The following is a 23,779-nucleotide window of genomic DNA, read 5'->3' as shown; positions in this document are numbered from 1 at the left end:
TCCGTAAGGCAATGGGTAGGCCAAGGTCTAAAGATTCAGCAATAGGAGCCATGAGAGGATCTGCAGATGAGGTAGAAGCCGGAGGAGGGGCCGGTGTCGTTCGACGTGTATACACTTGTCGGATCGGTGGTCGTTTAGTGGTGACCTGCACTGGATGAGGTGATGAGTCTACTCCAACAACAACCTTTGGAACTGGATCACTGACAGGAAGAGGAAGAGGAGGTAAGGGGGAAGACAAGGGTGCTTTATGACTGGAGAAGAAGGGTATAGACTCAAAAAAGGTGACATCAGGGCAGACATAACACTTTTGGGTAATGGGATTATAACGCTTGTACCATTTTTGAGTCCGAGAGTAGCCAAGGAAGACACATTTGATTGAGCGTGCATCTAGCTTGTCTATTCCAGGACTCAGATTGTGGACAAAGCACACACAACCAAAGACACGAGGAGTTAATGGAAATGGAGATAAAGTGGGAAACAAGATAGAGAAGGGGGACCGATCATGAAGAATAAAAGAGGGCATCCGATTAATGAGAAAACATGTAGTGAGTACAGCATCACTCCAAAACCGTTTAGGAACATTCATGGGGTGAAGCATAGACCTTGCAGTTTCAAGAAGTTGACGATTCTTCCGTTCAGCCACCCCATTTTGTTGAGGGGTGAAAGCACATGAGGTCTGATGAATAATGCCATGCTGTTCTAAATACTATTGAAATGAAGTAAGAAAGTATTCACGACCATTATTTGAACGGAGAACTTTGATTGGAACACCAAATTGTGTGCGTATTTCAGCATGAAATTTTTTAAAAATGGAAAACAATTCACTTCTTTCTTTCATTAAGTAAATCCATGTCATTCTTGAACAATCATCAATAAAGGAGACAAAATACTTGTACCCATTATAAAACTATTTTGATTGGACCCCAAACATCTGAATGAACCAAAGAAAAAGGACTCAACATACGACTCTCAACTCTTGGACTGAAGGACACACGACGGTGTTTACCAAACTGACATGACTCACATTGTAAAACTGACAACTGGCTCAATGACGGAACCAACATCTTGAGAACCTTGAGAAATGGATGTCCCAGTCGGCAATGCCATTGTAGAGGAGTAAGGGAAGTCTGGAGTGCAATTGAAGATCCACCACCGTCAAGGTAATACAATCCACCAACTTCATGCTCCCCACCAATCTTCTTCCCCGTCTTGAGATCTTGAAAAACACAAGTGGAAGGAAAGAATGTAACAGAACAGTTAAGAGCTTTGGTTATTTTACTAACCGACATAAGATTGAATGGAAACTTAGGTACATATAAAACAGATGATAAGGGGACAGAAGCCATGTCAACATTACCAACACCACAGATGGGAGATGAGGACCCATTGGCAAGTGTAACAGTTTGTGATGTGGAGGTTTCATAAAGAGAAGAGAACACACCTGGAGTCCCGGTCATATGATCTGAGGCTCCAGAGTCAATAATCCAGGAAGGAGTTTTAGATGACATGCAAGCAATACCTGATTGGGCAAGTGTGGCAGTGGTATGCTGTGAAGAAGTTTGAAGGAACCGTTCATACTCATCACGCGGTACACTCACCATCTCCCTCCCAGAAGTAGATGTAGATGTGGGAGGAGTTCGGTCTGCCAGTTTACTGTCACTGATATCAACCTCGCCTGCTACAGCATGATTAGCCCATTTAGAGGGAGGGCCATGTAGGTCATAACAGAAATTCACTATGTGTCCTTCCCTACCACAATGAGTACACTTCCTTGTAGAGTTATTTTTTCCTCTGCCACGGCCTCCCCCTGAGTCACGACCACCCCGACCAATTATGGAATTTCCACGGCCTCCTCTGGGAGCATGACCACCCCCTCTTGTACTATGTCCACCTCCTCTAGCTGTCACAAGTGCTGATCTATCAGACTGTGTGGGGTTCTCAGTCTGTCCCAAAGAAATTCTATGAAGCCTTGAGAATATTTCCTCAAGTGTAGGAAGAGTAGAGCCCCCCAATATTTGGGCTCTAGCTGGTTCATATTCCGACTTCAGCCCCACTAAAAATCTTGTAACATCTAGTTGTTTCCTTTGCTGTTGCTGAACTTTAATATCTGGAGTGAGGGGATGATAGACATTGAGTTCATTCCTTATATTCTTCATGCAGGCATAGTACTCTTCTAGTGTTTTGGTTCCTTGTTGTAAGTCAAAGTACTCCTGATAAAGCTGATATACTCTTGTTGTGTTATCTTGTCCAGAATATAGCTTCTTAGCATGCTCCCATATATCCTTAGCCGTATCAAGGAACATGAAGTTGGCACTAATTTTGGACTCCATACTATTCCACAGCCAAGTCATGATTTGAACATCTTCTTGTTCCCAATCATCAAACCCTGGAGAGTCAACCGGTGGCTTCTCATCTCTTACATGCTTTACTTTCTTCTTTGCCTTGAGAAAAACTTCCACTGATTTAGCCCATGGAACATAGTTCTCCCCATACAGCTTAATTGAGGTCATTTGTACCCCTAGGTAGTCAGGGGAAATTACCACACTAGGTTTCTGATCAATGTACCCATCTCCTATTGCTGCCATTGTACTCTTTCACAGTTGCCTCTAACCTTACTTTTCAGCTACAAGCTGATTGATGTTGTTCACAGTTTGATACTTCAGCACCTATTGCAGCCCCTAAACACAACAGTGGGAGCACACACTTGTTCTTATTCACACTACTGCTGACTTCACACACCTACGACCCACATAAGCATCAATTTACCACTCACTAATCACAAGTAGGCCCTCTTACAACCACTCAATAAAAAAATTGTGCATCACAAGCACCATAACACAGTCAAATCTGCTACACCCAGTTCAGACTTGTTTAACACACTTAAGAGGGCATTACACAACCACAAAAAACTCGGCAAGGTCACTGCATTCCACCTTACACCACTCGGCCACTTACAGCAGCCCTAACACCACTCAACAACTCACAACAGCCCTACACCATTCGGCTACTGCACACATAGCCCTTTCTAGGGCAACAATGAACCTAGTTCTCTAGGTTCCAATCAATACTAACAGCTTCTTGTAGGGTTTCTACCCAGAAATATCAGTAACACTAGAAGAAGAGATAACCGACCTTCCTTTGAGAATATCAACCAACCATTCACTGCTGAAGACACTTTCCTTGCTGAAGAAGGTTATGCACAGCAGAGAGAGACGAGCTGTGATGTTTCTGACCTAGGGCGAACCAGTTCTCTCCATTGACTGACCAGAAACGAAGGAGAAGAGTCACGAACACTGCTGAGGTGCTTTACCAACTGAAGTAGGTCAGGAGCATGGCTCTGATACCATGTTTTGACTGGTGCTACAGTAGTCCGAACCAGGAGAAGAAGAAGAAGAAGGGTCTATCGAAATCTGATGGATTACACATACAGTCGACCCCCTTAATCTATATTAGACTCTAATAATCTTTACAAAGACAAAAATGCCCTTACTTAAGTGTGGGGCAGAGTGACTCTAATAACACTGCCACATAAGCAAGCTACTTAACAAACATAAGAAGACTAAACTACCCCTATTCGGCACACTTTAACATAATGAAAAAAGGTATAATTGTCTAGGGTGACAAGGAGTCACCACCCAAAAACTGGAATCCCTCAAACTCAAACTTCACAAGATAAACCGACAGAAAAGACCCAAAATTTGAACCAAAATCTTCCCATTTGCAGCCAAAAGGTTTGGAGGAAAAAACCCAATCTACAAGCCTTGAGCTGATGATCGCCACTATTTTTCCCTTGCTCTTCACCTTCTAAAAAATTCTTCTATTTCTTTCCTTCTACAACTCCCAACAAACAGCAAAGGGAATGCAGCTCCAAAGAATTTTGTTTTGATTATCCCGGATGAAGCCATCACTTTTGTCTTTGAACCTACATGCTCCGGCACCACTGAAATTAAGCAACTCCTTTGGAAAAATCAACCTTGCTCAATATCTCAGCGACCCATAACATCAAAAGGCCCCTGATAATCCCTCAAATTCCGATTCCATCCAATCTCTATTCCTTGAATCCCCAATTTCATTGATAATTCTCCAATCCAGCTTTGATCCTTGTAACATCAATGGCTCAGTTTCGTAGTTCCTAACAAAGTTCTTGACCACCCCCCTTATTTTTTTCCTTTCTTAAACCTCTCACAATCCAGATACAAATTCTCAGATTTCCTCTCATTTCTCTTTTTTTTTTTCTTTGTTTTCTCAGCTCTCTCCTGAATGAAGGATTTTACTTCTTCATTCCTCTTCCTCTCTTCTTTCTTAGCCTCTTCCTCCTCCACTTCCCTAAATTCCTTCCTCACAAACTCTTCTCCACCTAAGAAAAACAGCCCCATTTTACATATTTTAGAAGTTTTAATGCAATAAAATGCATTTGGAAGTATTAATGCTGTCTAGCACCAAATACTGGTATGCTAGACATGTATAGGTATCTGGGTATCATAAGTTAAGCCTATGGCTAATAGGAATAGAGGCCAAAAGAATTTTGAGAAAGAGGTGGAGGAAGTTTTTTTTTTTTTTTGATCAGCAAGTTGAAGGAAGAAAATTGGCAAGAGAGTGTTAACAAGCACAACTTCACAAGAGGGAGGTAAGAACTGAAGGGGCAAATTTGGTAGATTTTTGGAATGGGTCTATTTTTGCATGGTTAGGTGATATATGGGGTTCTGGATTTTGTCCTTTTGCTATTGCATCTGGTTGACTCCTATAAGGGTCTGTATCTGTTTGGAGTGCCTAGGGAGTGTCACATTCTTGTACTTTTGGTGTTTTTTGTGGAGTATTTAGTGGATGATTTTTGTAGTGTATCGTGTTTTTATGGCTGTGGATTGGTAGGGTGTGGCTATTCTTTTAGTCTGCACTTGTTTTTGTTGAGTATCTGTTTTTTCTTCTTCTCAATTAGGTTACAATGCTCATCGTAGACATCTTCTATACTTTGCCTTTTAATTAGTTTTTCAATTTATTATAATAAGCATGTTGTTGTTGTTGTTATTACTTTATTTGTGTGAGAAATCCTTATGCATCCTGTTTAGTTGAATGTCTCACTAATTCCCTTTTCTTTGCTTAATGCAGGAGTCCCTATTGATAAGGTAGTAGTTTTGCCCAAGGAAACTCGTGATTATGTAGGGAAAAAGCTGCTTGAGTTGACATTGATGGAATTGTTCGTTTTCCGTTTCATGCAGGCAAGCTTTCATTATTCATTTGTTTTTACTTGTTCCTTATTCGAGTGAGTTTCCTGTATTTATCTTCTCATTTTTCTCCATGTTAGATTACCTAGTGAAGTTTTTAGTTTTCCTAATACTAGGATAAAAGTTTCAATATTTAGAATTAAACCAAATGGGAAGGAAAACTGCCAAAGGTGGAAAGGGTGGTGTGGTGGGAGGAGGGGGCAAGTGGGATTAGAAATGATTTTGAATTAATACATGAGCAAAACTGAGAAGGGTTTGATGAAGGTGTGGAGTGTGGTGTCAGTGAAGTAGTGAGCTTCAAAGGAAATGGAAATAATCAAAGGGGAGTACTTGATTTAGGAAAATAAGGAGGAAGAGGCATTGAGAAGAACAGGAACAGCAGTGGGGAAGATGAAAGGAATGAGGAAGAAAGGGGATGATGGGAGTAAAAGAAAATCGCAACAAACATTCAGGCCCAAGGTTTATAATAAGAAAAGAAGGTATCATCCCAGGCCTCTAATAGAAAAAAAAAAGACAAGGCGGTGGTGGATATTGAGTCTAAGGATGAGGATGATTCAAGTGAAGTAAGTGAAGAGGAGATTGGTGTCAACTAAACTCACTCTGTTAATAAAACTATTGATTTGGACAAGGTTATTGATACCAAAGTAGAAGCCAGTAAGGCGTTGGGATTAAATGTGCAGGTGACATTTTTGTAGGCAAATGTTTGAGGAATTAGAAGGAAGATTCAAGATGCCAGTGACTGATGATGCTGATAGTTCCATTTAGGTAAAAAAAAGAAGAAAAAGAGAAAAAGAAAAAGAAAGAAACAAGCAAAAATGTTGATAATTATCTCTTGAAATGTGAGGGGATTGAGAGATTTCAGAAGAAGGGAGGTAGTTAGGAACTTGGTGGGGGATAATAGGGTGGGTTTGTTATTGCTGCAAGAAATAAAGTTGGAGGTTTTGGATTCTTTTGTCATTGTAGATTTATAGGGATCAAGTAATGATGGATGGGTTGGGTATGAATCAGAGGGATTATTGGGAGGATTATTAATTTTGTAGGATTTAGAGGTGTAGACAAAGGTTGGTTATTTCAAGGGTCTTTACTTGGTGTCAATGGTGTTGGATCATTGGGAAACTAAAGGGATGGTATTGGTTTCAAATGTTTATGGGCCAAATGGTGGAGGTAGGACCGAGGTTTGGGAGGAGTTGGAGGGGGCTCATGATGCAGCGCTGGGTCTTGGTTTTTAGGTGGGGGTTTTAATGTATGTGCAAGAGTTAACGAAATGAAGGGGGTGTAGAGAGACTGGGCCAAATGGGCCCTAGTATCTGTTTTTATGTTTTAAGTAGTATGTTATTTATTCTGTATGTTAATGGGCCTGTTAACCTCTTTCATAAGTTCTTTTAAAGTTCTTGCATAGCTGGCCGCCCACTTAAGGGCAGACTTGCAATTAATCTAGTTAATGAAGATTAATAAAAGAATTAGTGAGGGGTGAGAGGAGATGATCAAACTCCTTCCCCCTTCTTCTTCAAAGAACATTTTTTCCTAGTTGGTAGAGGGTTTGGAGAGTTAGAATCGGGCTGTTGATTTTTGCCCAAAACCCTAGCCGACTAGAGAGTTTCCAGTTACAGGTTAAAGAGACTGTTTGGGTGTGGCGCTCAAGGCTTGGATGGCTCCTTTTGATCTCCAGAAGTGGGCGATTGCAGTTGGAAGAGGTTTGGGAAGCTCTAGTAGGAGCAACTACTTCTTCTCTCTTTCTCCCCAGGAATCGGGTGTAGTGAAACCCTAGTTTTGGGACCTTTAGGTGTTGAACTGACCTCAGTTAGGTTTATAAAGATTAAAACCCTTGTTTTTTTATTTTTGTTTGGTCAATGGAGCAATTTGGAAGTGAGATAAAGCAGATCCCGGTGTCGGGGGTTAGTCCAGTAGATTCCCTTTTGATAGGAGTGACTACAATCAAATTGAATGGAACGAATTATTTGGCCTGGGCACAATATATAAAGATTTATGTCTGTAGTGGAGGTAAACTGGGGTTTCTCACGGGCAGTAAGGAGAAAGCAATAGAAACTGATCCTACATATGAGAAGTGGATGCAGGAGAACTATACAATGATTGAATGGTTAGTCAATTCTATGCCATAGTTGTCAAGGCGACCCAAGGCGGGCGCCTAGGCATTGCCTAGGTGTGTGGGCGCTTTTTGGGTCTCGCCTCGCCCAAATGCCATATGATGTATCTTTAACATGTTGTAATTTTTTCATATTTAATATTTTTTTATATTTTAAGTCTATAATATAAATAAAGACATGATGCACTGAATCATTATTTTTATTTCTTTCATATTATAATAATTTTTTTATTAATCTCTTATCTTTTTAAGGTTTATGATAGATAAAATATCCAAAGATGAGTTTTGAGAGATATAGATATGATATTCAAAGACGAGTTCAAGAGATATCCTCATCAAGTTCCAAGTTGTATGCCTTTGAAGAAGAAAGGGAAATTGATCATAGAAGGTATGCTTTTCATTCTTCTTAACAAAAAACAGGGGCTCTGCCCCTTCTTCTTTTTCTTGTTTTGGAAGTTTGGAACAAAAACAAGGGCTCCGCCCCTTCTTCTTTCCTCCTCCTCCTCCTCCTCCTCCTCCTTCTTCTTCTTCTTCTAGAACAAAAAACAGGGGCTCTGCCCCTTCTTTTTCTTATTTTGGAACAAAAGCAGGGGCTTTGCCCTTTTGTATTTCTATTTCAATGGCAAAAATAGGGGTTTATCCCCTTTTTATTTTATTTTTCTTTTAGACATTAAGCGACGCCTAGGCGACCAGGAAACTAAGCGCTCCCCTGTCGCCTAGGTTCGCCTTGGTGCCGTGAAAACTATGTTCTATGTAGCCTCACATAAGTCAACATTATCTCTGGATGATTTCAGCTAAGGAGATTTGAAAACTATGTTCTCAGAAATTGAATGTTGCAAGGGCCTACAAGCTAAAGAATGATGTGAAAAATCTGAAACAGGGAGAGAAGAGTGTAGTTGTTTACTACTCAATGTTGAAGTCACTATGGCATGAGATTGATGTTATGGAAACAATGGTATGGGAGAGCACCAAGGATGTAGAGACATTCAGAAAATTCGTGGAACGAAACAGGGTGTTTGAGTTTCTTACAAGACTCAAAATGGAGTTCGACATTACTAGGCAAAATATTCTGGCCAAGGATGAGGTCATTCTTGCTTAGGCATATGCTATGGTAAGCAGTGAGGAAAACAGGCGGTAGGTACAGTTACAGGGTCCGCCTACAGAACACTTTGCACATGCTAGAATAAAGCCAAAGGGTCTGACTAAGAAGAAGGAAGTGATGTGTGAATACAGCAAGAGACCAAGGCATACTAAGGACACTTGTTGGAAACTTCATCTAGGTCTTCTCCTGGACAGGTTTTAGGATAACAACAATAACAGTAATTTTAAGAAGAATGGTCAGACTGGAAAGCCTAAGAATGCTAATGTTACCATAATGCCTGAAGGAGGGAATAGAGAAAGTGAAGAAAAATTTGCTATGGAGTAGCTAGCAATTGTAAAGGTGGAGTTTGAAAAGTATGGGAGGTTACTGAATCACTTGGAAACCACTATCTTAGCATCCAACCCTTCCAGTAACACCTCATCATCCGCATTTGCTCACTCAGGTACACGTGCTTATGCAAATCATGCTACTATTTCAAGTAATCATAAAATCCCTTGGGTTATTGATTCTGGTGCATCAGACCATATGACCAGTTTATAAACCTCTTTTGTTCATATAAACTCCTCTCTGGTAAAGAGAAGATATTCCTTGCTAATGGGTCTCTTGCTCCCATCTCTGGTAAAAGGGATTTCAAGGCCTCTAGTACCCTTGTCTTATCCTTTGTTCTTTATGTCCCCAAACTTAATATCAACCTTTTATCTGTTAGTAGCTTGACTAAATCCATGAACTGTAGCATAACCTTTTTTCCTACCCATTGTGTTTTTTAGGACCTAACATCTCAGAGGACGATTGGGAGTGGCCATGAGGTAAATGGAATATACTTGTTGGACACACCTGATAGGAGTCTTGGACCACTTAATGGAGTAGCCTTGGAGTCTGTTTTATCAGAGTCTTTTGATAGAGTCATGTTATGTCATTTACCTTTTTTTTTGCTTTGAGTCATTTGTTTCCTGATATGTTTAAGGGAATGACTTTATCGAGTCTTCATTGTGAGTCATGTGAACTTGCAAAGCATTGTAGACATTCTTATTCAGTAAGCAATAAAAAATCTATTTCTCCTTTTCATATTGTGCACTATGATGTGTGGGGGCCATATCATCTACCTGCTATTGGGGGTTACAAGCATTTTATTCTCTTTATTAATGATTATTCTTGTTATACTTGCTTTAAACTCATGAAATCCTGGGATGAAGTTTCAACCACTGTGTAAAAGTTTCATGAACTTATTCTTACTCAGTTTAACACCCGGATCAAAATATTCTGCTTTGATAATGCTAAGGAATATTTTGAGAAGAACCATTCATCATACTTTGAGACCTTTTGGGGTTATTCATCAGAGTTCTTGTTCCTACACTCCACAACAGAATGGAGTGGTGGAAAGGAAGAACCGCCATGTAGTTGAGGTTGTTAGATGCCTCCTGTTTGCATCACAAGTTCCTATCAAAATTTGGGGAGATGCTATTTTACTGCCACATATTTGATTAACCGTATGCCTTTTGGGTTATGGGTTTCAAAACCCCATTTAGCCTTCTCTTTCTAGATGAGGATCTCTTTTCTCTTCCTCTCCAAGTTTTTGGGTGCACCTGCTATGTACATGTTCATAATCATCAGAGACATAAATGTGAGCCTAAGGCACATAAGTGTGTCTTCTTAGGATATGCCTCCATACAGAAGGGGTATTGTTGTTTCGATCCAGTTCATGGCACCCGTTTTGTCTCTAGGGATGTCACATTTGTTGAGTCTATTCCTTTCTTTGGTGTTTCTCTTGAGGGGAAGCATTCTGAGGAGCCATTTGCTATGTCCCCAGTTGTTCCTCTTCCAGTTCCCTTTGAGTCTTTTGTTGTTCCATCTTTCTCTATTGCTTCTCCTTCCATTGGGTCTACCTCTCATGTTCCTGCTCCTCCAGATCATCCTCCTAGTTTTCCCTCACATCCCATTGTCCAAAGGTGCTACCAAAGACAAAGATTCCGACATGGGCAAGTTGTTTCCACTCCTTCAACAGAGCTCCTGTCACCTTCCACCACTTATGAGGTAATAGGTCAGCCTTCATCTGACCCTTCTACTACCTTCCCAAATCTTGACCTTCCTATTGCCCTTCACAAAGGCAAGCGGAAGTGTACAATACATTGTATCTCCAAACTCCTGTCCTATAGCCTTCTATCCCTTACCTACTACTCTTTTCTTGCCTATGTTTCTACCCATGTGATTCCCAAGTCTATAGCAGAAGCCCTATTCAAACCTGAATGGAGGGCTATGATGACTGAACTAGATTCTTTGCATAAGAACCATACATGGGATATTGTGGATTGCTTGAAGGAAAGGAACCAATGGGTTGTAAATGGGTGTTCATTATTAAGTATCATTCCAATGGCACTATTGAGAGATTTAAGGCTAGGTTGGTTACTAAAGGCTACACTCAGATGTGTGGTATTGATTACCTTGAGACTTTTGTTCCTGTGGCTAAGATGACTTCAACTCCTTTTGATTGGCCTCTCCACCAGTTTGATGTGAAAAATGCCTTCTTGAATGGAAACCTACATGAAGAGGTCTATATGTCTTTGCCTCCAGGGGTATATGGAAAGGAAATGCAAGGGAAGGTGTGTAAACTACAAAAGTCCATTTATGCTATCAAACAGTCTTCTCGAGCATGGTTTGAGAGATTCAGAGTTGCCCTTGCCTCTTGTGGTTACACACAAATTCAATCTGACCATACTTTGTTTCTGAAAAGAAGTAACTCCTTGGTGACTTTTCTGATTGTTTATGTTGATGACATTGCAGTTTGTTAGGAACTGCCCAAACTCAGGGATTTTTTTCGAGGAAGCCTACTTCCTGAAGAGAGAGAGAGAGAGAGAGAGAGATTATATTCCCCAAATCAATAATTCCTCTTCTGGCTTCCTTTCCTTATTTATACAATTCTGTTATATCAGCCTCTCCACTTGTCCAGTTTGTTATTTAGTTTGTTCTAGTGGTTGGCTGTCAGTTACATTACTTAAAGGCTGATGTGGCATTTTCTTGTACACTTGTATTCCCTTTATTTGTGTCTCAACAGTCCCTCCTCCCTTGAAAGCGACCTTGCCCTCAGGGTCAAGATGTGGAAATCTATTCTGTAAGTCCAAGTAAGGTTCCCAAGTTGCATCCTCGAGTGGGAGACCTGACCATACCACCAATGCCTCTGGTTCGATGTGATTCCCTTTGCGTATCCACCTGAAATCTGTTATCTGGGTGGGCTCAGTTTGAACTTGGCCATCTTCCGAGAATGATGGGAGGGTGGTTGTTATTATTGCTCCTGTTTTTGGCCATTTCTTTAATAGAGATACATGGAATACAGGGTGCAATTTTGATGTTGCTGGAAGGTCAAGCTTGTATGCCACATACCCAATGCGTTCCACAATCTGAAATGGGCCAAAGTACCTTGGGCTCAGTTTGTTCCACCTGTGGCCTGCTACTGAAACTTGCTTGTATGGTCGTAGTTTAAGGAAGACTTGCTCCCGAATCTGGTGCTGGACCAGCCTATGCTTTATGTTGTAAGAGTCTGCCATCCATTGTTGGGCTCGATGGAGGTGGGATTTGAGATCTTGTAACACCCTATCTCGCTGGAGGAGTTGGTTTTCCACTGCTACTACTGCTGTAGACCCTTTCTCATATGGGAGTAGGGGAGGTGGGTCCCATCCATATAGAGCCCGGAAGGGAGTCATTTCTGCTGCACTGTGGTACGTGGTATTGTACCACCATTCCGCCCAATGAAGCCACTTGAGCCACTGACGTGGCCTATCCCCTGCATAGCACCTTAGATAGGTTTCCAAACTCCGGTTGACCACCTCAGTTTGCCCATCTGTTTGAGGATGGTAGCTGGTAGATTTGAAGAGTTTCACTCCCTGTAGTTGAAAAAGTTCTGCCTAGAAATGACTCATAAAAATTGGGTCGCGGTCTGAGACAATAGAGTTAGGGGTACCATTGCAGTCATGCCACCTCCTTAGTAAAAATCTCAGCCACCATTGAAGCTGTAAAAGGGTGGGAAAGAGGGAGAAAATGGCAGTATTTGGTGAATCTATCAACCACTACGAGAATGACGGACTTGCCATAGGAAAGGGGAAGCCCCGTTATGAAGTCCATGGATATATCTGCCCACACTTGTGTAGGAATTGGGAGTGGTTGTAGCAGTCCTGCTGGAGACTGGGTATCAGCCTTATTTTTCTGGCAAATGACGCATTCGGCTATGAATTTTTGGACCGAATTCCGCATGCCTTTCCAGTGGAATTGGGTGGCTAGTCTCTTGTAAGTGCGCAAAATCCCTGAGTGTCCTCCTGCTGGTGATGAGTGGAACACTTCCAAAAGCTTCTAAATATGGGCTGAATCCTGTGGTATCACCATTCGGCGTTTATACAACAACAAGTTATTCTCCACTGTGTACCCTGGGTGGCTAGTAGGGTCCTCTTGGACCTGTGAACGCAGCTTGTTCAGTTGTGGGTGTCTTTCAGCTTCTTCCCTTAACTGACTCATGATGGAACATGTTGGGCCCGTGAGAAGTAATGGAAATAGTTGTGGTTGGCGTGACAGTGCATCTGCCACCTTGTTAGTGTGCCATGCCTTGTATTTAATGACATAATCATAGCCGAGTAATTTGGCTATCCATCGCTGCTGTTTCGGGGATAGTATGGACTGTTCCAACAGAAATTTCAGGCTATGGTGGTCAGTTCGTATGATGAACCTCCTCCCTAGAAGGTAGGGCCGCCACCTCTGAACTACGAGAACAATTGCTATTAGTTCGCGTTCGTATACTGACTTGGCCCATTTCTGTGCTGTCATTGCTTTGCTGAAAAACGCTAGTGTCCTTTCTCCTTCCATGAGGACCGCACCTATTCCTTGGCTTGATGCATCACATTCAATGATGAAGTCCTTTGAGAAGTCTGGAAGTGCGAGCGCTGGTGGGGACAAGACAGTTGTTTTGAGCGTCTCGAAGGCCTGTTGGGCCTCCCTAGTCCAGCAGAAACCATTCTTCTTAAGTAAACTTGTCAAGGGGGCAGCAATCAATCCACACCCTTTGATGAATCGCCGGTAGTACCCTATTAGACCCAAGAAGCCCCATAACTCCTTAACATTTTGAGGTCGGGGCCAATTTATCATGCTTGAGATCTTTTCTGGGTTTGCTGCTACAATGTCGTTTTCGACTACGCGCCCTAAGTAGTGTACTTGCGTCTGTCCAAATGCACACTTTGACTCCTTTGCAAAGAGTTTATGAGTCCTTAGTAGTTCCAAGGTGATTTGTAGATGTACTAGGTGTTCGTCCCATGTAGAGCTATATACCAGTATATCATAAAAAAAAAACGAGTATAAATTTGTGCAAATGGGGTCGAAAAATGGCATTCATAAGTGCTTGGAATGTAGCTGGCGCATTGGTCAACCCAAACGGCATGACCAAAAACTCATAATCCCCCTCGTGTGTACAAAAAGCAGTCTTGTGGATGTCACCCTCATGGACCTGAATTTGATGATATCCCGATCTTAGGTCTAGTTTAGAGAATATGGTGGCCTTGTCGAGTTCATCTAGTAGTTCATCGATTACCGGTATGGGAAATTGATCCTTCACAGTAATGTTGTTCAGGGCCCTATAGTCTATACAAAACCGCCATGTCCCACCCTTCTTTTTCACAAGTAATACCGGCGTGGAGAATGGGCTTTGGCTGGGTTGTATAATTTTTCTATCAAGCATATCTTGCACTTGTCTCTCAATCTCTAGTTTCTAAAAATAGGGATAACGATAGAGCCTTACATTTGTGGGTGCTGTTCCGGGCAGCAATGGAATGCAATGATCATGGGCACGTTTCGGTGGTAGTTCCTTTGGCTCTTGGAAGATCACTAAAAACTTCTGAAGTAGCTGCTGTAGTTGTATGTGGGCTTCTTCGGATCTGCTGGAGTTACTTCCTTGGGCTAGAATTGGGCCATTCCCATGAGAGTTTATCTGCATTAAAATGATGTGGGTTGGGTTTGCTACCTATTTTCTTAGGGTGGCGAGACTAATGGGTCCTGGACCCTTGGACAACTGTCCTTGAATATGCACTTGTGAGCTGCCCATTTGAAAGTCCATGGTGAGACGGGCCCAGTCACATATCACCGGCCCTAGTTGCCTTAACCATTGGACTCCGAGAACTACATCTGCTCCATTGATTTCTAGGGGATGTAGATCTACCTTGAACTCGTGTCCTTGTATCTTCATCTTTAATCCTGTGCATGTACTGTCGCACACCAGGTTGCTCCCATTAGCTACGTGCACCCGGAATGTTGTACATGGTTGGACCGAAATCCCCAGTTGTTTGACCAATGTTTGGGTAATGAAATTGAGAGTGCTACCACTGTCTATTAGAACCAACACATGGTGCCCTTGTACCAGTCCGATTACTCTCATAGTTTGAGAGGAAGCAAGGCCGGTCAAGGCTTGCAGGGATACTTCCGGGTATTCCTTTGTCCATTGCCCCCATTCTTGGTTGTCCACTGGCTCTTCAATGTCTGCTGATTGCTTGACGTTTTCGGTTTCGGGTTGAAGGAAGAAAACTTGCGGGATATTACAGCGATGGCCCGGTCCGAATTTGTCTCCACATGCATAACAAAGGCCCTTTTCTCGTTGGGCTTGCATCTTAGCCCAGGTTAACCTCTTGGCTGAGCTGGGGCCTGAACCAGAGTTGCTGTCCTTGCCTGTGATTCCTACTCCTGGTCTGGACTCCGGTTTACCCAAGATACCTGGTTCTGGATTCGGTATACCTGGTTTGACCGCAGCTCCCAAAGGTCGATTAATCCTTCTTGCCCGATTCAGTTTGTCTTCATGGAGTCGAGCTAAGGTTGCTGCGTCAAGAATGGTGGTGGGTTGCATGGCTTTCACCTCTAGCCGTAATTCTTCCATGAGTCCACCAACAAAACTGCCGACAAGTGTGTTTTCTGGCCACCCTTGCACGTGCACAACTAACCTTTCGAACGCCATTTGATAATCTTGGATGGAGCCGGTCTGTCATAGCTTAGCGAGGCTTTCATCATAGTTTTCAAAGGCCGAGACTCCAAATCTCATGGTTAAGGCATCGGTGAAGTCCACGCATGTGGCTCTTGGGTGCCGTCGCCGGTACCACTGGTACTAGACGATCGCCTCTCCTTCCAAGTGTGCGGAGGCTAATGGAACACGATCAGGTCCCTGCATATCGTGGTAATCGAAGTATCTTTCTGTTCGCAGAAGCCAGGATGTGGGATCTCCCCCTGCGAAGACGGGAAACTCGATTCTTGTCGTTCTTGATCCGCTTCGATGACTGGTGTCACTGCGTTCTTCCTGCCTTTCCCGATTCAGCGCTAGTGGTGTCTGTTCCAGTCGTTCAAGCAAGGATGCGAAGCTTTCTTTGATTTCTTTGACGTCAGCCGATAATCTTTGCATTTCTCCTCCCATGTTGTCGACTCTGTTCTCCATCGCGGACAATCTTGTGCTTGGCATCTTGGCTCTGATACCAACTTGTTAGGAACTACCTAACTTAGGGACTTTTTCGAGGAAGCCTGCCTCCTGAACGAGAGAGAGAGAAAGAAGAGAGAGAGAGAGAGATTGTATTCCCAAAATCAATAATTCCTCTTCTGGCTTCCTTTCCTTATTTATACACTTCTGTTACAATTCTGTTATATCAACCTCTCCACTTGTCTAGTTTGTTATTTAGTTTGTTCTAGTGGTTGGCTATCAGTTACATTACTTAAAGGCTGACATGGCCTTTTCTTGTACACTTGTATTCCCTTTATTTGTGTCTCAACATAGTTATGAGTAATGACACCTAGGAAGTGATTAAGCTCAAAAGATTTCTTAACTTTGAATTTGAGATCAAGGATTTGAGGGATCTCAGATATTTCTTGGGAATTTAAGTTGCTAGGTCTAGGGATGATATCTTCATTTCTCAACGCAAGTATGTTCTTGATAGTGAACTATTGTCTGATAGGGAAGTGTTTCAGAGACTGCTAGGGAAGTTGTTATAACAGTCTGTAGTAGCTAAATCCCCAGTTGAAGTAGAGTACAAGGCAATGGCACATGGAGTGTCGGAATTACTGCGGCTGAGATCACTTTTGGAAGAGTTGGGTATTGACTATGAAAATCCAATGATGCTCTATTGTGACAACCATGCAGCGATCAACATTGCACATGATCCTGTTCAACATGACAAAACTAAGCACATAGAGGTTGAAAGACATTTTATACGGGAGAGTTGCTTCAAGAGAAGTTTCCTTGTCATTATCTCTTCAGAAGAGCAGTTGGTTGATGTTTTGACCAAAGGTGTTCCAAAAGGGAAGCTAACACACTATATAAGCAAGCTGGGAATGATTGACATCTATGCCCAGATCGAGGGGGAGTGTAGAGAGGCTAGGCCGAATGGGCCCTAGTATCTGCTTTTATGTTTAAGTAGTATGTTATTTATTTTGTATGTTAATGGGCCCATCTTTATGGGCTTGATAACCTCCTTTATAAGTTCTTTTAAAGTTCTTGCTTAGCTGGCTGCCCACTTAAGGGCAGACTTGTAATTGATCTAGTTAATGAAGATTAATAAAAGAATTAGTTAGGGGTGAGAGGATATGATCGAACTCCTCCTTCTTTCTCCCTTCTTCTCCATCTTTTTCTCCTATAATCTGAAATATTTTACTGTTCTTTTATTGGACTAAATCACATCTGGGGGAAAGGGAATAGAGTGTCTGGGGCTGTGAGAATTTTTAGGGATTTTATTTAGAAGAATGGATTGGTTGATTGTAGAGTTTTGGGATCAAAATTCACATGGTCCATTGGTTAAGATCCACCAATTCTGAGAAGATTGGATGAGAGAAGATGATGGGGTGGGGATTGGTAAAGTGTGTGATCTTTGCTTGTGGTTGTACAGATCAAGTAGGAAGAATGTTTCTATTAAAGGAAGTTTTGAAATAATCCAAGATAGGGTTTTATGGTGCATAAAGTTTATGGAGGAATGTGTGAGCTATTTATCGAAGTTGCAGTCGGTTGAAGCTCAAATTGGAGGGACTTAAGATGGTGAGAGGAATCTAAAAATGGCATCTTCGCTGTTTATTCTTGTATGCTCTTGCAAGAAATCAAGTGGAGAAATTGGAGATAGCTGGAGTTTGGGGAAACCCTATTCCACCTAGGATTGAAGCATTTGCTTGGCTTGTAGTCTTGGACAGAATTCTAATTTTGGACCATATTCAAAGGAGGGGAGTCCACATGGCAGGAAGAAGTTATTTATACAAAGTTGTTCAAGAGAATGTTTTGCACTTATTTTTCAGTTGTTGCTTTACGAAAGACATTTGGGGATATTCTTTGTTTTTTCAAATCTGACTTCTTGGATCCTAGAACTTTGGCAGAGAATGTTCAGTGGCCTACAATGTGAGGAAATATCAAGGCGAATATTGCTTGGAGCAGTGTTCCCTTTGCCATCTGTTGGGAAGTCAGGAAAGAAAAAGTAGAAGGATTTTTAAAGGAAAAGAGAAAAGAATAGATCAAATAGTATTATTTTGCAGTAAAAGAATCATGGAGTGGATTGTTATCTTATCAGAATTTGAAAGTCTCCAAAGATCTTGAAAATGGTTTGGTCTTTACTAAAGATAGAGTCAAGAACTTAACTAGTTGTATTTTTTTGAATTGTATTGCTTATTTCTTTGTTTTGGGGTTCTTGATCTTTCGATGATCTCTCATCACTAGTATGGATGTATTCTTTATTATTACAAAAAGAACATCTTTATTGAAGAAAAGGCAAACAGAATGAATGTAGAACAAGCCAATCCATTAAGGGATGGCAAAATAGAACAAAATGAAAGAGGCTGAGAGGTAGACCTGGACGAAGTTAACCCACCAAAAAGAACACTAAATAAACAAATGAAAGAACAAGGGAAAAATAAAACCTGATGAAAACCAAGGAGAAGAAAAAGGAAGTCTTTGGTTTGGAGCTTCCTCAAAAATTGGGTCTTCATACGTGGGGTCCACTGGCTTATTTATTCTTTAGAGGAGGTGATAACCAAGTTAAAAGGGGCCAAAACTAGTCTGAGATTTTGGTGTCCTTAGATAAAGTTTTCAATTACCAATTCAATGACAATTTGTTGTGTACTGAGAAATTTGTGGCCATTTTAGTAATAATGTGAGTCTGTAATAGGACTAGAAAATTTCTATTTCTAGGTCTATCTTAGAGTTTATTATTTAATTTTAATAGGATTAGTAATGGGTTTTATAATTATTTTATGGAATTCATATTTGAGTGTCCATATAGGTTATATATTGGATTACCCTATTTTGATCAGTAACCATCAATGAATTTATTACGTAGTTATAAAATAATGATATGAACAAAGTAATGTTCAAAGCACCGCAGTAATTGGCCAAGCCTTGCTAGCCACCCATTTTTTTTGGGAGAATGACGGTTCAGCCCAGGGTCAGAATTTTTAGGCCCAAAGTACAGTTGGGGTGGGTGCCAGCTCGGAATTGATGCCAATTCACAGGCGGGCATTGGTGTGTAGAGTGGGGGTTTTTGACATTTTGAATGTTTATAGCTCTGCAGTGGAAATCAGAAATCTGCATTGGGCCTGTCTGTACTTCTCCTTTTTTTTTCTTTTAGAACTTCCCTTTAGGGAATCAATCCCTAGTACTAATATTGATCCCTATTAACTCCTTTTGTTGGTCACAGCTATCCTGGGGTCTTGGGAGGGGTGCACCAGATTGGGGCTTACCTTAACTCTAATGAAATTAGGAGTCAATTTTGTTAAATTTCCATCTTTTTTCTGATAGATAATTTTCAATTTGGAATTGGGCCCTGCTTGATGCAATAGTAAACTCTTGGGCTGACAAGCATAAGAAAACGGGTTTGAGTTTTAGAGTGGCCACTTAACGCGAGAGATTGCCAAATGTTAGGTAACACCAAAGTTGGAATTGAAATGTGAAAAAGGGATATCAAAGTCCTTGTGTTGAATCCATAAATAAATCATTGTAATTGAAATTATTGAATGGAAAGAAAATTACTGTCCCCCCTCTCTCTACTAATTTCTTATTCCAAGTGTCTTTCTGTTGTAACAGCTAGAGTTCCTCTCTCTCTCCCTCAAGAAAGTAATTTATTTTATTGATGAGAGAAGAGGGTTGAAGCATAATGAGGGGCTGCATACAGATATATCAAGCCAACGTGAAAGCCAAAAAAAAAGCAAAAAGTGTCTAATTGCTTTTCCTTATCTATTTTTTATCATTAGTCACCCAAATAATCTTCCTTTACCTAAAAATCCTACTACCAGATCTGAAGATTCTATGACCCCTTACCTGTCTGCCACAAACTCATCTCACCTTTTCATCCAGTCTGAGAAAATGCTATTTGTGTCTTGAGATTGTTTATTGTGATGGCATAAAATGCAAGACAGACAGATTCTATGACCCTTTACCTGTATTAACGCTTCAAATGAGTACAATGTCCATGATGAGTAATTCAATTTTTAGTTTAAATCTTATAGACTTATACTTTATCAGTGCATTTAAAGGATCACCTAGGTGTTTTGGAGGTCCATGTCTAGGTGACCAAGTAGGTGGTGGTATAGATATTAACATCTTGGGGGTGGGGGGCGCAAATAACTGCAGGTCATTTTTACTCCTGTTTCAGTCACATTAATATAATACTAGAGTGGGTGCTGCCAGACCCAGTAAGATTCTCTTCCAAACTTGTCTCTCCTCTGTTCTCTGTTCTCTCTCTCTCTCTTTCCTACGTCACTGCAGGTTAAATTTCTTCCACCACCTCTATGTTTAGTATCTGTACAAAGAGCATTGATTTCCTCATTTCCATCACCCCCTTGATGGTCTGAACTATTTGGAGTGGTCCAAGGGAGCAAAACTGTTCATAGGGGGAAGGGAGAAGCTTGGGTACTTGGATGGTGATATTGTTGAACCTAAGAAGGGACTGACACATGCTAGGTTGTTCTAGGAAAATTATATGATTGTGTCATGGCTTCTGCCATCCATTCAGCCATCCCTAAGGAAAAATTTTATGTGGGCTTATATAGAAAAAGAGATTAGCAAGCCAGAGCTACCTATGCATAACAGAGACACCATGCTAGGGTCTATCAATTGCAGGCTGAAGCAGGGAGACAGGAGTTTATCTGCCTATTATTCTGATTTAACCTCTATGTAGAAGGAGCTGGATCACTACCAGACTGGAAGTGTGAAGAGGATGCTATAGCTTATAAGCAAGGTTCCAAATATCGATACGCCGGTAGGGGTGTATCGGGCGATATCAATAGTGTTTTGTAGGCTTTTTTTAGACCAGTTCAGGGGGGCGGTTTAAGGCTCCTCCACCCCCTGAACCGGTCAGACCCCGATACACCCCCTGTAGGGCCGTATCGGGAAGCCACCGGCACAATATGTATCGGCCGATACGGGTCGATACGTATTGATACTTCGAACCTTGCTTATAAGGTCCTGCTCTCCATGCAGAGGGTCCATGAGTTCGTGCTGGACTCCACTCCCCATATGAGCCTATACATGCTCTTGGGTGCAAGGATTTATCTTCTATGGAGGAAGTGTACTCCTTATGTTGGCTCCAAGGAGCAACTGCTGATGTATTTGCTAAGGGTGTGAGTGTTTTGTGCCATAACAAATTATGTAACAAGTTGGGAATGATTGATATCTATGGTCCAACTTGAGGGGGAGTGTTGTAAATGTGTCATATTTGGCACAGGGGTATTTCTGTCTTTTTACTCTTTTTTAACTCATCCTACCGCCAGACCCACTAAGATTCTCTTCCAAACTTTTGTCTCTTTTGTGTTCTCTCATTTCTCTCTCTATTCGCTCTCCTACATTACTGCAGGTTGGAATCATAGCCAATATTTGGTTGATAGGAGTATACATAGAGCTAAAAATTAGGGTTCTTAATTTTTGGCCTTCAGGAAGGCCATTTGTTTGGATACAACTAAACCAATTAGTTGTTTCTTTGCAGTCTGTGTGTGTGTGCCTGCTGCAGATGCATTTTAATATTTATTAAGCTAATTTAGAAAGAAATATATTGGTTGTTCATGTTTTCCACTTTTTTGTGTTGTAATGCTTTGCTATCAACTGATCCAATGCAGACCGATCCTAATTGGAGCAATTTTTTATATGATGAAGATACAAAGGTGATCAATCTCATTGACTTCGGGGCTGCCCGAGACTACCCAAAGAGTTTCGTTGATGACTATTTAAGAATGGTACAGTATCTTTGCACTCAAATAGGACGCCTTTTTGATCTTTTGAACTTGTTTATTACATCCTCCGCTAAACAAATTTCCATTGTATAAAAATTCTCTTCATGTTTTCCTCAATATTTGGACAAAAAAAAAAAAGAAGAAAAATGGATTAACCCATGATGCCATAGTTAAATAATAAAACTTTTAAAATAGAAATAAATATAAAAGTTGCAAAAAAAAAGTAGAAAATTTGAACACATTTTTAATATTTTGTATTAATCATTTTAAATAAAAACTAAGCCAAAAAATGAAATTGTTTTCCTATTTGGTGGTGGGTCAACAATTCAACCTTTTGGGTCAAATGAGTCAACTCTTGATGTCAGAATTAAATAATAAAAATTAAAAAAAAATGTAAAAACAGAAAAATATGAAGGAAAAAAACAAAATTTCGCAAATGCTTTATATTAATCATATTAAAGAAAAATAAGTGGGATAAACAATAATTGTTCTTATTGATGATTTTAATGAAAAATATAATTTAAAACTAACCCCAAAATGAAATTATTTTCCTATATGGTTGTGGGTCAACAATTCAACCTTTCAGGTCAAATGTGTCAACCCTTGATATCATAATTAAACAATAAAAATAAAAAGATAAAAATACTAAAAATGTGTTTTCTTTTCTGTTTTATCCATACTGTACTCTTTTTTCTGGTCATGCTTTAGCTGTACGCGTTAAAGGGTTATTCCATCCATTTGGTCAGGTGCTTGCATGTGCAGACTGTGACAGAGATGTGGTAATAGAGATGTCACGGAGGCTTGGATTCCTTACGGGGATGGAGTCTGAAGTAATGCTAGAGGCACATGTTCAGGCTGCCTTTGTTGTGGGGTTGCCGTTCTCAAAGCCAGGTGGGTATGACTTCCGCTCCACCACAATCACCAAGAGCATTACCAACCTCGGGGCTACGATGCTTAAGCACAGACTGACCCCACCACCCGATGAGGCCTACAGTCTTCATAGGAAGCTCTCAGGTGCATTCTTGGCTTGCATCAAGCTGGGGGCTGTTGTACCTTGTAGAGAATTGTTGCTTGAAATCTATAGGCAGTATCAATTTGGTGATGATATAGGTGAGATCTTGACAAGCAGCACGATGTCATGATATGTCGATCTTCAATTTTTATCAATTGATTGATTTATATAATAATTTTGGGATGCAATCGTGTATCCCCATTCCCTTTTACTATGGCCTGAGAGAACTGAGGAAAACAGAGCGGCAGCAGGCCATGTCAAAAGTCGAAACAAGTCAAAGGTGGTGTGTATAGTTTTGTATGAAGCATCTTTTTTCATTGGTGAGTAACCCATTACAAAAAAGAATTAATCTGTGGGTTTGATCTCGCACCTCCTAAATGAAGGGTTGACATGCGGCCATCTTGGCGACTGATGGATCAAAAAATAGTCAGTAAATCATGTGATAAAAGAATGTAACCATTTTTTTCCTGAAAAAGTAACCACTTTATTTACCTATGCCTAGTTTAATCTCTTAAAATGGAACCTGTTAAAGGTAGGTCCTGATTCTTATGCTTAAAGGCATGTAATCTTATTCATTTTAGAAGTCGGGTGATATTTAGGCGAGACTCATACATTGGCTCTACAGATCCTCTGTATATAGGAGTAAGGAGACATGACAATTCAAGGAAGGAATCTAGAGATACAGGCACCCTCATTGTCTGGTTCTATGAATTTATCTGTAACCTGGTTTCAAATTCTTTATTTATTTATTTATTTATTTATTTTTCTTTAAGAGATAAGATCACCCATAGGCCATATGACAGTTCAAGTTGAATGTCGATGACCCCAGTAGAGGCAAGCCGGGCTTTGGTGGTGGAAGGTATAATAAGAAAGGTGTCGGGAAGCTTTCTTTCTTCCTCTTTATTTATTTTATTTTATTTTTTATTTTTTATTTTTTTTGCTTTCAATAGTTTCTAATGGCCATAAGAGTGTAAAACTTATACTCAAGTGGTGTTCCTGGCCCTTCTTGCTGGTCTAATGTTTTAGTATGGGAGTCTGTTCTGTTGAAGTAGAGAGTGATAATGAAAACCTTGTTAATATAATGAATGGTGGTGAGTTTAAAGAAAAAACAGGAAGAAGGGCCAGGAATCAAGGCCAAACGT

At 40.8% G+C, this 23,779-nt stretch overlaps 1 protein-coding gene across 1 annotated transcript in view; it reads left to right on the top strand.

Annotated features, from left to right (window-relative positions):
* The window catches only part of ABC1 (ABC transporter 1), a 58,100-nt gene extending 34,968 nt beyond the window's left edge, over positions 1 to 23,132 (top strand). Inside the window, exons 6-8 of the mRNA XM_010242527.2 lie at positions 5,107 to 5,216; positions 21,512 to 21,628; positions 22,372 to 23,132. Coding sequence (XP_010240829.1) covers positions 5,107 to 5,216; positions 21,512 to 21,628; positions 22,372 to 22,767 — 623 coding nt within the window. The 3' untranslated portion in view covers positions 22,768 to 23,132. The remainder of the gene's footprint in view (positions 1 to 5,106; positions 5,217 to 21,511; positions 21,629 to 22,371) is intronic.
* The last annotated feature ends 647 nt before the right edge of the window (positions 23,133 to 23,779 follow it).

The sequence above is a fragment of the Nelumbo nucifera genome, chromosome 4 (assembly GCF_055504915.1).
Source record: "Nelumbo nucifera cultivar China Antique chromosome 4, China Antique-T2T, whole genome shotgun sequence".
In the NCBI taxonomy this organism is placed as follows: domain Eukaryota; kingdom Viridiplantae; phylum Streptophyta; class Magnoliopsida; order Proteales; family Nelumbonaceae; genus Nelumbo; species Nelumbo nucifera.
Note: the sequence above shows the minus strand (reverse complement) of the source record. Positions and strands in the feature narration are given on the sequence as shown.